At 43.5% G+C, this 15,292-nt stretch overlaps 1 protein-coding gene across 1 annotated transcript in view; it reads left to right on the top strand.

Moving 5' to 3' along the window:
• LOC105040500 (uncharacterized) overlaps positions 1-15,292 on the top strand; it is a 45,946-nt gene that overhangs the window by 16,169 nt on the left and 14,485 nt on the right. Inside the window, exons 7-8 of the mRNA XM_073254685.1 lie at positions 8,226-8,288; positions 13,361-13,441. Coding sequence (XP_073110786.1) covers positions 8,226-8,288; positions 13,361-13,441 — 144 coding nt within the window. The remainder of the gene's footprint in view (positions 1-8,225; positions 8,289-13,360; positions 13,442-15,292) is intronic.

The raw sequence follows: 15,292 nt of genomic DNA, 5'->3' as shown, positions 1-15,292 counted from the left end.
TTTTTCTGGATGCATTTTAGTCTTAACATCAGATTGTAGTAAACATATAAAATTTGATTATGTTAAAAAAATAATTTTGAAACTTTAGAAAATACATCTGAATAATGTATTTCATAGTTCTAATTTTTCATAATTTTTTTCTATTGAAAAATAATTTTAAATCTCATAAGTTTAGAAAATATATTATGTGCTTCAAATAATACTTCTTAATTAGCTAAAATATGCTACTAATTTTATATTTTTTTAAAATTAATTACATATTTTTATTATTTATTTAATTTAAAAAAATATTTTTTTAATTATAAAAATTATAAAAAATTATTTAAGCTCAGATTCAAATAGAAACATATCATAGATGCTATATATAATTTTTTAAGCCCATGAACATGCATTAAATGCTATTTATTTTTTAATTTTATTCAAAATTACGCTTAGGCTACTATAGGCATTATGCATTAAAATCTTCACAAACGGACATCAATTTTATGTTGAAAGTAGCTTGAATCGTCCTAAATAATATTTCGATCTTATAGTTATTTTTTGAATTTTATTTTTAAATAAATTTTTATTCCAAAAATATATTTTTAGTTATAAAAATATGTAGTTAACAAAAATTAATGATTTTAGCATTATCATATAGATTATTTAAAGATCTACAACATACAATAAAATTATATTAAAATAAAAAATTTGGCATGATTTTTTTCTTATTTTCCTATTTATTATCAATTTTTGATCAAAAAATGTAAAAAAAATAAACGAGAGAAAGAAACTTAGATTACCTTGAATCTGGTTGAAATCTCTTGATTTTTCAATAAAATTGCAAAAAAATTGAGCTTTGGTTCGCATGCGAACCGACCCGAAGTAGTCCGCATCCACAGCAAGCTGTGCGGTTCAGTGTGGTACTACATTGATTCGAGAGGTTCAATGTGGTATAGGTTGGATTTCACCCATTTATCAATTTATAGGTCCTGTTGGTGCAAAAATCCGCCTGCGTCGGAGAAGCTGGAGTCGAGGGAGTCGCGGTCGCCGCTAGGACCTGCAAAAAAGTCTAAACTGGAGGTGGGGTTGCTCCGGCAAGACCCTCCGACGCTCAAGTCAGTTCTCCGCCTCAACAAGAATGGAGTGCTCGAACGAAAATTTTAGCAGATTTCTAGGTAAGAAATGAGAGCTTAGAGAATAACGTATCTGGGGTCCTCCTTTTATAGGTGGAGGGAGCAACAGACTGATAGCGATGTTTGTAACCATCTGACAGTGGGCTGCCCATGGTCAGGAGGAGTTTGTTGCGAGTAGTAGTGGAGTGGAATCGTGGCTATCACCGGGACATGCCACGTGGAGTCTGTCGCGGGGAGTGGAGCGGCGTCCGTTGTCGTGACTTGCTAGAGGATGGAGGAATCGCGCGGTATCCGTCGCAGGAAGTGGAGCAGGATCGTAGCCATTATTGTGGTCTGCCAGGGAGTGATGGAGCCGCGCGGAATCTGTCGTAGGAAGTGGAGCAGAGTCGTGGCCGTTATTGTGGCCCGCCAGGGAGTGATGGAGCCGCGCGGAATCCGTCGCAGGAAGTGGAGCAGAGTCGTGGCCGTTGCTGTGGCCTGCTAGAGGGTCCAGGCCTGTCGGTCGAAGTCCGGCTAGAGTGTCTGGCGGAGAGAGGTGGCTAGTTACCCGTCTGAGAGGAGCTCGGACTCCTACGGGAGTCGGACTTCTTCCACGACTCCAATTGCAGGTAGACTTCGTCCGGACTCCTAAGGGAGCCGGACTTTGCCCCTGACTTTGATTGCAGGTAGACTCTGCCCGGACTCCGGGAGTCGGATCTCGTCCCCAACTCCGGCTGTAGGAAAGATTCCATCCGGACTCCTACGGGAGTCGGACCTTATGGAGTTCTTCCGGAGTCAGAGAACAGGGAATGGCACCCGGCGCAAAAATCGGGCGAAGCCCAGCCCCAGATGTGGGTTCGTCTAAGTGTGGGGGTCCTGGGGGCTGAGGCGGACGAATTCCCGGAACCGCTAGAGACGGAGGTGCCGGAAGATATTTCAAATGAGGACCCTAAAAATCTTGGAGAAATCAGGCGGAACAAGAGGCGAAAGGTTTGCGGGGAACCAAACCAAGGGAGGGCGACAGGAGAAAGATGGAGGAAAAGGGGCACCCGAATGGAAGAAGGGGAACAAAGTTTCGGGACTAACCTAAGTCGCTCCGAAGGTTGCAGAAGGTGCGAGAACAGGGATGACTCGAAGGACGCCTAGGGCCAAGGTAGACGCCAAGGAGGGTCAGGGCTCTCGAAGAAAAGGCGGACACCGATAGAACTTTCAGGCGGAATAGGCCCCTAAAGGCGGAAGGGCGGGTTTAAATAGACCTTGGGATCCGGCACCATAATGATCGCGAATCCCCCCAGCCGACCCGCGCTCGCCACGTGTCCCACTCGCCGCGGCAGGCGGCTAAAAGCGGCTGACAGCTGACAGAGCCATTACTGCACCGTACCTGGACCAACGTACCAACGGGAATTTCGAAAGATCCCTTCGAATCGCCCCGATTCGAAAAGACTCCAGCACGCGCGCATTTAATGCCAAAATATCTGGGGGCGATCGTGCACAGGATTCAAGGGGACAACTTCGGCTGCGAAAATTTTTCTGTACTTCATTCGAAATTCGAACTCGAAAGTAGGGGGACTGGTGTTGGGTATAAAATACCCCCAGCCGAAGTTCGTGACAGGAGTGATCCTCCGGAGATCCAATCGATTTTCGACCTCCGACGACATCTCTCCAAACCTCTCAGGCGGTCGAGCCCCCGCAACACTCCCAAGTTTTGCTGGCGGATAAGCCCCCACCAGCGTCGATCGGATTCTTCGCGACGGACGGACTCCATCCAAATTTTCACGATGATCGACCATCTTCTAGACTCTGCCCGGACTCCTACGGGAGCCGGACCTCGTTCCGACTCCGGCTGCAGGCAGACTTCGTCCGGACTTCTACGGGAGCCGGACTCCGCCCACGACTCCAATTGCAGGTAGACTTCGTCCGGACTCCTAAGGGAGCCGGACTTCGCCCCTGACTTTGATTGCAGGTAGACTCTGCTCGGACTCCTACGGGAGCCGGACCTCGTCCCCAACTCCGGCTGCAGGAAGACTCTGCCCGGACTCCTATGGGAGTCGGATCTCGTCCCCGACTTCAGCTGCAGGCAGACTTCGTCCGGACTCCTACGGGAGCCGGACTCCGCCCACGACTCCAATTGCAGGTAGACTTCGTCCGGACTCCTAAGGGCCGGACTTCCCCCTGACTTTGATTGCAGGTAGATTCTGTCCGGACTCCTACGGGATCCGGACCTCGTCCCCAACTCCGGCTACAGGAAGACTCTGCCCGGACTCCTACGGGAGTCGGACCTCGTCTCTGACTCCGGCTGCAGGCAGACTTCGTCCGGACTCCTACGGGAGCCGGATTCCGCCCACGACTCCAATTGCAGGTAGACTTCGTCCGGACTCCTAAGGGAGCCGGACTTCGCCCCTGACTTTGATTGCAGGTAGACTTCGTCCGGGCTCCTACGGGAGCCAGATCTCATCTCCGACTCAGCTGCGGAAAGACTCCGCCGGACTCCTACGGGAGCCGGATCTCGTCCCCGACTCCGGCTGCAGGCAGACTTCGTCCGGACTCCTACGGGAGCCGGACTCCGCCCACGACTCCAATTGCAGGTAGACTGCGTCCGGACTCCTAAGGGAGCCGGACTTCGCCCCTGACTTTGATTGCAGGTAGACTTCGCCCGGGCTCCTACGGGAGCCAGATCTCGTCTTCGACTCCAGTTGCGGAAAGACTCCGCCCGGACTCCTACGGGAGCCGGACCTCGTCTCCGACTCCGGCTGCAGGCAGACTTCGTCCGGACTCCTACGGAAGCCGGACTCCGCCCACGACTCCAATTGCAGGTAGACTTCATCCGGACTCCTAAGGGAGCCGGACTTCGCCCCTGACTTTGATTGCAGGTAGACTTCGTCCGAGCTCCTACGGGAGCCAGATCTCGTCTCCGACTCCAGCTGCGGAAAGACTCCGCCCGGACTCCTACGGGAGCCGGACCTCGTCCCCGACTCCGGCTGCAGGCAGACTTCGTCCGGACTCCTACGGGAGTCGGACTCCGCCCACGACTCCAATTGCAGGTAGACTTCGTCCGGACTCCTAAGGGAGCCAGACTTCGTCCCTGACTTTGATTGCAGGTAGACTTCGCCCGGGCTCCTACGGGAGCCAGATCTTCTCTCCGACTCCAGCTGCGGAAAGACTCCGTCCGGACTCCTATGGGAGCCGGACCTCGTCCCCGACTTCGGCTGCAGGCAGACTTCGTCCGGACTCCTATGGGAGTCGGACTCCGTCCACGACTTCAATTGCAGGTAGACTTCGTCCGGACTCCTAAGGGAGCCGGACTTCACCCCTGACTTTGATTGCAGGTAGACTTCGCCCGGGCTCCTACGGGAGCCAGATCTCGTCTTCGGCTCCAGCTGCGGAAAGACTCCGTCCGGACTCCTACAGGAGCCGGACCTCGTCCCCGACTCCGGCTGCAGGCAGACTTCGTTCGGACTCCTACGGGAGCCGGATTCCGCCCACGACTCCAATTGCAGGTAGACTTCGTCCGGACTCCTAAGGGAGCCGGACTTCGCCCCTGACTTTGATTGCAGGTAGACTTCGCCCGGGCTCCTACGGGAGCCAGATCTCATCTCCGACTCCAGCTGCGGAAAGACTCCACCCGGACTCCTACGGGAGCCGGACCTCGTCCCCGACTCCGGCTGCAGGCAGACTTCGTCCGGACTCCTACGGGAGCCGGACTCCGCCCATGACTCCAATTGCAGGTAGGTTTCGTCCGGACTCCTAAGGGAGCCGGACTTCGCCCCTGACTTTGATTGCAGGTAGACTTCGCTCGGGCTCCTACGGGAGTCAGATCTCGTCTCCGACTCCAGCTGCGGAAAGACTCCGCCCGGACTCCTATGGGAGCCGGACCTCGTCCCCGACTCCGGCTGCAGGCAGACTTCGTCCGGACTCCTACGGGAGCCGAACTCCACCCACGACTCCAATTGCAGGTAGACTTCGTCCGGACTCCTGAGGGAGCCGGACTTCGCCCCTGACTTTGATTGCAGGTAGACTTCGCTCGGGCTCCTACGGGAGCCAGATCTCGTCTCCGACTCCGGCTGCGGAAAGACTCCGCCCGGATCCTACGGGAGCCGGATCTCGTCCTCGACTCCGGCTGCAGGCAGACTTCGTCCGGACTCCTACGGGAGCCGGACTCCGCCCACGACTCCAATTGCAGGTAGACTTCGTCCGGACTCCTAAGGGAGCCGGACTTCGCCCCTGACTTTGATTGCAGGTAGACTTCGCCTGATCTCCTACGGGAGCCAGATCTCGTCTCCGACTTCAGCTGCGGAAAGACTCCGTCCGGACTCCCACGGGAGCCGGACCTCGTCCCCGACTTCGACTGAAGGAAGACTTTGTCCGGACTCCTACGAGAGCCGGATTCCGAGCTCCTCAGACGGGTAACTAGGCACCTCTCTTCGCCAGACACTCCAGTCGGACTTCGGCCGATAGGCCTGGACCCTCTAGCAGGCCACAGCAATGGCCACGACTCTGCTCCACTTCCTGCGACGGATTCCGCGTGGCTCCATCACTCTCTGGCGGGCCGCAGTAACGGCCACGACTCTGCTCCACTTCCTACGACGGATTCCGCGCGGCTCCATCACTCCCTGGCAGACCATAATAATGGCCACGATCCTGCTCCACTTCTGCGACGGATACCGCGCGATTCCTCCATTCTCTGGCAAGTTGCGACAACGGACGCCGCTCCACTCCCTGCGACAGACTCCACGTGGCATGTCCCGGTGATAGCCACGATTCCACTCCACTACTCTTCGCAACAAACTCCTGACCATGGGCAGCCCACTGTCAGACGGTTACAAATATCGCTATCAGTTTGTTGCTCCCTCCGCTATAAAAGTGGGACTCCAGATACGTTATTCTCTAAGCTCTCATTTCTTACCTAGAAATTCTGCTAAAATTTTCGTTCGAGCACTCCATTCTTGTTGAGGCAGAGAACTGACTTGAGCGTCGGAGGGTCTTGTCGGAGCAACCCACCTCCGGTTTAGACTTCTTTTGCAGGTCCCGACGGCGACCGCGACTCCCTCGACTCCAACTTCTCCGACGCAGGCGGATTTTTGCACCAACAGGTTCAAATCGGATCGTTTCCACCCTGGTGCGATTCGGTATGGGGTGTACTAAGTGGTTCGACCGGTACGAAATTCCATCCTTTGGGTCTTAGATAGTGTTGTAGATGAATTGAGCTGTTCATGAATAGCTTGGGCTTTGCTCATTAATGGGCTCAAGCAAGCTTGTTTTATTGCTGAGCTCAAACATTTTTGAAGTTCAACTCATAGATGAGCTGATCTAAGCTTAGCTTAAGAACTCCGGGCTTGCAACGATAAATATAAGCTTGAGGTTGACTTGTTAGGAAGCCCATTCAAGCTCATTTAGTTAACGAATGAGCTAAGCTCAGACATCTACTATCAGTCAAGCTTGGCTTGTGCTTGAATATGCCTTTCATATTACTAGCTAAGCCTCAGCAAGTTGTTATTGTTTGCACACATATTCTTAAATATTTGCTTTTCACGAATATTTCTTACATTCGGCTTCAAATTATCATTTTATAACACAGCTTATTCCCTTTTTTTTCCTAAAAAAACATTACTGTGAAATGTTTTAGGCCAAAAGCTGGGCCTCAATATGCACCAAAACTTTGCCCAAGAAAATAAAAATTGCACCAAGACCAAAGCTTAGGACCTTTCTGGCGTTGGGAGCTTGCCTCTTCTATGGTCTTTAAAGTTGTGTTTGACTAAATTGAACTTATGTAGAAGACATGAGTTCTATTCTAAAAGTTAATCTTGAGGTCTGTTACCTAAATGATCGAGATACTCTGGGAAACATGGATTCTTCAAATCACATGTGGTGTCTGTGCATCCTTGTTGGATAAAGGTACTCATTAGATACGTATTTGGTACATTTTCAATACTTGTGTTAAGCATCCTATTTTTCAAAATAATTAAAAAAAATTCTGGATACTTCTTAGATACACTTTAGTTACTTCCCAATACCTCCCAAAATAAAGGGGAGGGTCAACTTTGTAATCTATTGATATTAAAATATAAAATATGGATTATGATCCATTGAACAATGACTAATGGTATGCCTGTAAAAGTTACATGCTACTGAATAAAGTATGGCCAATTTTATTTTGATAGCTTGCTATATTTTATGGATGTTGTATGTATATATATATATATTCAGTATTTGTGTATGTATGTTTGCATATATGTATAAAATACATACATACGTTTATGTATATGTGGACACACATATACAGATTCATATACATACACAGATATATACATGCATATAGGAACACATATGCATGTGTACATACTTGACATATTTAATCCATATTATATCCTACTTTTCAAGATTTGCCATATATTGTGTCATATCCGTATCCCATAATCATATCTGTGCTTCATAGGAGATACTTGAGTAGTATCTTTTTGTTCAACCTACTAAAACTAACTAGGAATGAATAATAAATTGAATGGAACAATTAACACCCACCACTATGAACCCTAATTGTTCATCTTTTTTGAACTGTAAGGTGCACTATGAAGATAGCATATGTAGCATGGGTAGTGGTGAATGCTGAAGAGAGATTCTATACTGCACCTTGATTGCCTTTGTTAAAATGAGCTTTAAATATGGTTTGGTAGGCACATTCTTCTGTTTTTCTTAAAGTTGTATCTAAAGAGTTCGAATTGTGACTTTGATTATGTTCAACTTTTTAATGTCTTATTCTTAAGCTCTATAAGTTGTTTTAAATGCGTGAATTTGTAATGGCTAACTGCTCAAATCTCATTGGGACCTTTTTCTTCTTCTTCTTTTTTTTTTTTTTTGTTTGCGTGTGTGCGTCCTTGGGGGGGGGGGGGGGGGGTTTACCCTCCTTTTTCCTTGAAGATAAAAAATGGCTAACTTATTCATTTTTTGACCAATCAATGAGTAGCAAAAAGTAAGACACTTATTCTGAATAAATGGGTGTTGGTTAACAGTAAGATCATTGGTTTTCATACTCAAAAGTGGTTCTGCAGTTCTCTTGTAAGATGCACTATCATTTTTGACTCTCTATGGTTCTGGCTAACCTCTTTGGCTTATGTTCCTGTTGATGTGCCATAGGTTAAGGAATGCACCTCAGCCTTGTTACGATTTGCTAAGCAGACAAATATTCCTGTTCTCCTGGTAAGTTAACTTTCTGTTTAATGTACTATTTGATTATGACCTCCCTAATTATGCCTAAACCTGAAGTTTGACAGTTCTAGATACAATTGTATAATTAGGCTAATCAAAAGCTCATAACAAAGGTTTGCCGTATTTGTTGGCACCGTACTGTACCTGACATTTAGCATGTTGGTATTGAATCAGTATATAGTCTCGTACCATGTCGACACTCGGTACCGTCTTGTATTGTTCTGCGTATCAAGACTTGTAATAGGACGGTACTGATCGGGGTTTGGTACCGCGATGGCGAGCCTTACTCATGACTCATACTTTTTTCCTTCTAGTCAGTCATCCATACCCTTGCCTTGTCTGATGTTAGTTGGGAATGAAGAGGTACTCATTCTATGTGCAATTTAGTTTAAAAATACTACCATTTGATACAATATTGACCCACATGCCTCCATAAAAATTCATTTGAACGGTGTTGATAATGGTGTGTTGGTTCTTACTATCATTTGATACAATATTGACCCACATGCCTCCATAAAAATTCACATAAGCAGTGTTGATAATGGTGTATTGGTTCTTAGGAACAATATTCTCTGCATATGTTGTGTTGGTGAATGAAGTGTTATCATAGTTTGCCATTGCAATGTAATAGTAATGAGAAATCTAGCTATTGGACCATCTTGAAAATATGAAGCCTAAGAAGGTTTAGTAAAGTGTATGGTAAATTGGATGTCATTTGATTTAATGTCCGACTTCCAAGGATGAAACATGTTACTTTTAATGATAATGAAAGTTGTTATATTTTCTATTTGAAACATCCTGAATATACCTTTGATCTCCTCTTGTTAATTGAATCAATGAACACAAAGGTTTTAAGTTAAAGTCATATGTGGCCATGTATGCACATGTCGGTAAGTGGTAAGCTGGCTTGTGAATTGCAAATTTAAATAACTCTGAAGTTGGTAATCTTTTAGGCTTGCTTTACACAGTCTAGTAGTCTAATTGTATCACCGGGTGTCATACCAATTAATGCTCATGGCTGACATGTACTTGAGCCAATGCATGTTAAAAGCTGAGCCAAGGCAAATGAATCAGACATTGTGTGTGGACCTAAGTTCTAGAATGCTGCTACAGGTTAGAAAGTAATACTAGAGATCTAACTAAATAATACTGGCACCAATAAAATCTAGACAGATTTGGAAGGGCCTGACATCAAGATTAGTCAGAAATCTTATCCGATCAAGAGGGATATTATGGGGAATATTCTTTATTCCTGCAATCAATTTCCAGATTTGCACCAAATCAGTTCTTAGCATATTATGGGAAAATTCTTTTCTTCCTTATTTGCAAAACTCTTTTACCTTTTCAGTGAGAAATGAATATAGGCATATTTGTTGGTAGGTTTAAGGGGTTCTCCAACTATAAGTAGCGGTGCCTAGCCATTGTAAAGGGCATCCTGGGTTAAATCAAAATTCTAGTTTTCTTCTCCATTTTTCAATGAAATTGAGAGTTCTTTATTGTTGCTTCTTCCTCCTATTTTGCTACTTCATTGTGGTGTAAATCTTCTTCCTCAAGGAGAAAAATCACTATGTGCACTATTTTTAGTATCAAAGTAGGTTCAATTTGCCTGTAGTGTTCCACATCAATTTTAAAGCCATGGTTTGCCAATGTGCCTGCAATGCCCCAGGCTGAAGATCGATTCAAGAGACATGAAGATCCCATGGTTGCAAGAATGGATGGTAGTACTGTAGGTGGAGCGTGATTGTGCAGTTGATCGTTGCCTTAGAGGATTAGACTGGGAGGATGATATGACATCAAATGCATCATCTGAGTACCTCATCTACCCTTTTTGCCGTCATATTCTAAATCAAGAGTTGGTTCATCATCCCTCACTTGAAGAGTCTTGTAGGATTGTGTAGGCTTTTTGGCACCAAAGCCAAGCTTCCTGAGTGTCACAAGAGGCTCAATCCATAAGACTTTCTCAATTGGATCATCACCATTGAGAGGTTTTTTGAAGCTATGGATGTCCCCAACAACAAGAAGGTGAAGAGTGCGACTTGAAATTACAAGGCTATGCATCTATATGGTGGGAGAATATCAGACGTTCTTGAGCATTAAAAATTGAAGACTATTAATTGACCAAAGATAGAGAAGCATCTACATCCCCACTTCCTTTTTGTAGATCACTCTCTCTCTTTCTATCAATCTTATATGAATCTTAGGGTGAAAGGAGCATCAATGATTACACGGAGGACTTTATCAAATCTGCTTTGGCATGCACGCATGAAGGTGAAGGAACTTATGTAGCCCATATCTCAAATGGCTTATGGGTTTTGATATATGATGTGATTGTTTGTCACATCATGTGGCATGTGAATGACACCTATCAAAAGATGTTGTATACAGAGAAGCTGAGATGAACCCAAAATGGCAAGAAGGGGATCCATCGATGCACATGTCATAATTCATGCCACCCCTTCCTCCTTTAAGGATATAGCAATTGGTCGGTCTAGCATTGTAAGGAGATCACCAGCCACCCAACCAACAAATCGTGGTCTTTGGGTGAGGTGATTCCTCATGAACTATACCACGTGACATGCATACTTCTGTAGTCTTGCTACACTTGTGGAGATCCATGGCATCACACTTTTGAGTGTCTCTGCTGATGATGAAGGGGATGGCGAGTATGATGATCATGATGTCAATCAACAAGGGTTGGTGAACCCATATACAATGATGAACCAAATGGTGTACCCACCATCGTGCTTGAAGCATATTGAGGCCAAAGCCTTATCGTGTGGCAAATGATGTATGCAAATAAAGCTGAAGAAGAGGATTGGCTTCGAACCAACACTTTTCACACTTGTTGCACCACTGGTCGTTGTGTCTTCAATGCATCATTGATAGCGGGGTTGTGCAAAAATATTGGATCTCAAGAGGTTATTGACAAGCTCAATCTAAAGGTAGAGAAACATCCTCGGCCATACAAAATTGTCTAGTTACCACAAAAAAAAAAAAAAAACAATTAGGTGACCATCTCCAAATACTGTCTTATCAATTTCCATATTGGTGACTAATATTGACAGGGTATTGTGTGACGTAACACCAATGGATGCTTGCAATATATTATTGGGTCACCCTTGGTTGAGGAGTGATCCATATGGAAGATACAGTACATACTCTTTCCATGAAGATGGAGAAAAGATTGTGCTCCGACCCATGAAGGAGTCTCCTTACTATCAAAGGCTTCCTCATTAAAGGAGGAACCCTTAAAGAGCTTAGGTTGCATCTACATTGTTATCCACAACAAAGAGGCTAGTGTTACTCCAATGCTTGATACATGAAGCCACTCCTTGGGAAGTTTGATGATATGCTGCCTAAAAAGCTCTTCAGAGCTTTGCCCCCTAAGCATGACATCTAGCATGAAATGGACCTCTTACCTGGTGCCAACTTGGCAAATCTTCCACACTATCACATGGTGCTAGAGGAGCATGAGGAGCTACAAAGGCAAGTTAATGAGCTGTTGTGAAAAAGCTTGATCAAGGAGAGCCTAAGTTCCTGTGTCGTGCCTGACCTGCTCGCTTAAAAGAAGGATGAAACCTAGAGAATGTGCATGGACCACCATGCCATCAGATCATGGTAAAATTCTGATTTTCCATCCATAGGTTGGATGATATGTTGGACCAGCTTATAGAAGTCCACATCTTTTCTTAGATTGACCTCCGTTGGGGCTATCACGAAATCTGAATCTGACTAGGAAATGAGTGTAAAACCACATTTATTGAAATGCAATAGGTATAGAACTTTCAATTTTGCAAAAATTCAAAAGTTAATGAAAGTTTAGGTAAATGAACAAAAAATTCATATAAAGTCTAGAGAAGGGCATCAATGAAAATCGTCAACATTATTTGGGTAGAATTTAAGTCGTAATTTATTCATAAGCTGTTGTGCGGGAATAAAATGAGAAAACAGAATTATATCTAAAGCCGATGCATTAGGTGGTTGGGTTGTAGTATCGCCAAAACTTGGAAATTTATGTGTTTCATATAATATGTGCTTATCTTTAAGTGACAGAATCTAAAAACTTTGGTTACATGAACAACTTTGAATTTATTGACCCTCATACAATAAAAAATTTGTTCACTTTCTATTTTCATGAAGAACACTGAAAACAAACTATTCCTTTTAGAACGATTGCAAGAATTTTTTTTTTTTCAAGGTTATGAATATCGTGATAGAGATACGAAAATCAGAACTAGCGATCTCACGAAGGTCCTCTGGACTATACAGAGTAAGCAAAGCGTAGCCTCTATTGGTAAGGTATGCCACAGACTCAGCTTACGACTCCAGAAAGACCTATCAACCCCTATCGCCTCTAACAATAGATTTTTATATGTATTAGGGGTGGAGGACCAGATAGGCTTAAAACAAAAGCCTATTCTAAGCGGTATCGATTTGTAAGCAGTAACATAAGCTCCGAGCATCTTATGTAAGAGATTACTTGATAATCTATATCTTGAAGAAACAATCAATTTGCAAGTGTTGGAAGCTTCTAGGTCTAATTGATGGAGAGAGGTATATCAAATTTTATGAATTATTCCATTAGTTCTCTTTATAAAACTACAGATAATGCAAAAACTTCTAGGTCTAATTGATGGATTGATGGAAATATTAACTACGTGAAAGGGTAGAGTTTGTTCCTAACAGCCGCATGAGTGTGACAAATGCATTTGTCAATTTGCTTCTGAGCAAGTACAATACTTTTTTAAACTTAGGTGATCCTCATGGAATGAGTGCACTTGTCCAAAGAAGTTTTTGTCTGCAAATTGTGTGATATACGTTTAGCTGCAGATGCAGATGGCAATATCATAATTACCTATTTATAACTCCATGCAGTATACATGTGATGATTTTACATACTTGCGTGATATTGGTATTAGATACATGTAAGTGTTCCATGATTGTTAAATCTATGGAACTGTATATCCTTTCATTGGGTCTTTCAATCCATCAGTTTTATAAATATTGTCCGTCTTCTTCACCTCATTTGTGTTGATCATGTCTATCATCTTCAATTGTATTAGATTGGACACGTTACAAAATCAGGAGATATCGCTGGACCTCGTATTTTGGAGCATATTGTGGATGCTGTTTTATATATGGAGGTTTGTCTCTTATTTCTTTAAACAGGTTTATCATGTATATTTGCAATATTTGGCGAATGGGGATTTGTAAAGCTGACCTCAAGTAGTTGGGAAAAAGCTAGATGACTCTGATTATGATTATGATCATTTATACTTGCAATAAGAACTGCATAAACATGACTTGCTTTTTGGAGCTTTTGAAGATTTTAAGTGCTATATTCAGATAAGCAATTGCAATAGATATGAGATGCTTGTGATGCATCATTTCCATTTTTTATAGTGATGCCGCATGCATATTTGGCAAAGGAAAAAAAAAAAGGCAGCATCATGAAACTAACAGCATCCTATTGTCACACAATGTTGACATCTGTAAGGATATAATAGCCATAGGTATATCTCATGACTTCAGCTGCACTGGTGATTTAAACAGCAACTATTCCTATTAAACTTGACTTATCAATAGTAGAGATCTGCATGTGAGATGCAACGCACATACAAAATTTTCATATTATTTTTTTTCATTGAGGCTTGGGAATGTGGGAGTTTTTTTTTTTTTTTTTACAAATGAGTGAGTGGTGGGGTCGGGGCTTGTGCTTTAATCTTTAGTTTTTTATGAGCAAGAGAACTGCATTGGAAATGGAGGAAACAGAGTTCTTTTGTTCTGTAAAAAATTCAGTGTTGTGGTGGGGCCAGGATGGGAAAGGAAATAGATGCATGTGCCCACTTGGTAGAGACCCCTTTTGCTTGCTAGAAAAAGAATTCCACAGACACCACAGAAGAAGTTTGAGGTAAAAAAAAATGATGGGTCTCGGGGGGGAAGAGTGAAAAGCATGCGAGCTCCCAGAAACACAAATGCAGTTTTACTTGGGATGTGCTGTCAAGAAGTGCCCTAATAAATTTTCAGAAAAGAAGTGAAACGTTGAGGCTGGCCACATCATGCATCCTCACGACTTTCCCAGTGTATAGTAGAAGTAGATTTGGAGGGCACACTCTACTCTATATTGAATTTCGAAGTGCCTGCTTATATCCACTAAGGTCATCAGCAACTGTTATATCTGCTTTTTGTCATCTAAATGCTGCGTATATAAAAAGGAATCGGTGCTAATGAATAACAATGTACCATAACTGTTTCATGCTTTGTTTGGTTGTTGGAAATGTTTGGCCTGTTGCTAGCAAATAAGCAATAAATTCAGGTCCATGAGAGTTTTTCTATTTTTTCCTTTCTATTCTTCAATTTGATAACAGGTTTATATAGAACTCCATTCTTCATTTTTTTTTTTGGTCTTAAATTTCTAGATAATTATAGTCACTAAATAATTGCCATATTCCGAATTGTGCTTGATACTGAGCTCATGTTATTCCCCAATCATGAAAGTCTACCATCACCTGCTCAACTGCTAATCTCACTTCCACTCTTACTGCAACCCCTAACCATTTCTTAACTATAGTATAGTCTTTGAACTCAAATGTCCTCGGAGATATATCTATTGGGTTTTCTTCATGTCAGAGTTGATGTCAGGAGGCACGCACCAACCTTGTCACTTTATTTGTTTCACACTATGAGCATATCATGTGAATTAAATACAAAGAGCATACCACATGAGAGTAAAAAAGAAGTCCAAGCAATCAAGAACTTTTTGTTTTAAATTTTGCCTTTATGAATTTAAAGCAACTACTTTCAGTTAAACTATGTTGCCTGCATTAACTATTTTTATTAGCAAAATATTGTGGTTAAAATGATCAGTTTCAACTAAATACTACTGTGATTTTTTTTTGGTTGTTTTCTAACTGTATGAGTAATAAATAGCGGAATGAAAATTTCCAGAAGCCTGTGGTTCCATTCATGGCAGTACAGCATGAAATTCTACTTTA

Source organism: Elaeis guineensis, chromosome 3, assembly GCF_000442705.2.
Source record: "Elaeis guineensis isolate ETL-2024a chromosome 3, EG11, whole genome shotgun sequence".
NCBI lineage: Eukaryota > Viridiplantae > Streptophyta > Magnoliopsida > Arecales > Arecaceae > Elaeis > Elaeis guineensis.
The sequence above is the reverse complement of the archived record's forward strand: the minus strand, read 5'-3'. Positions and strand labels throughout refer to the sequence as shown.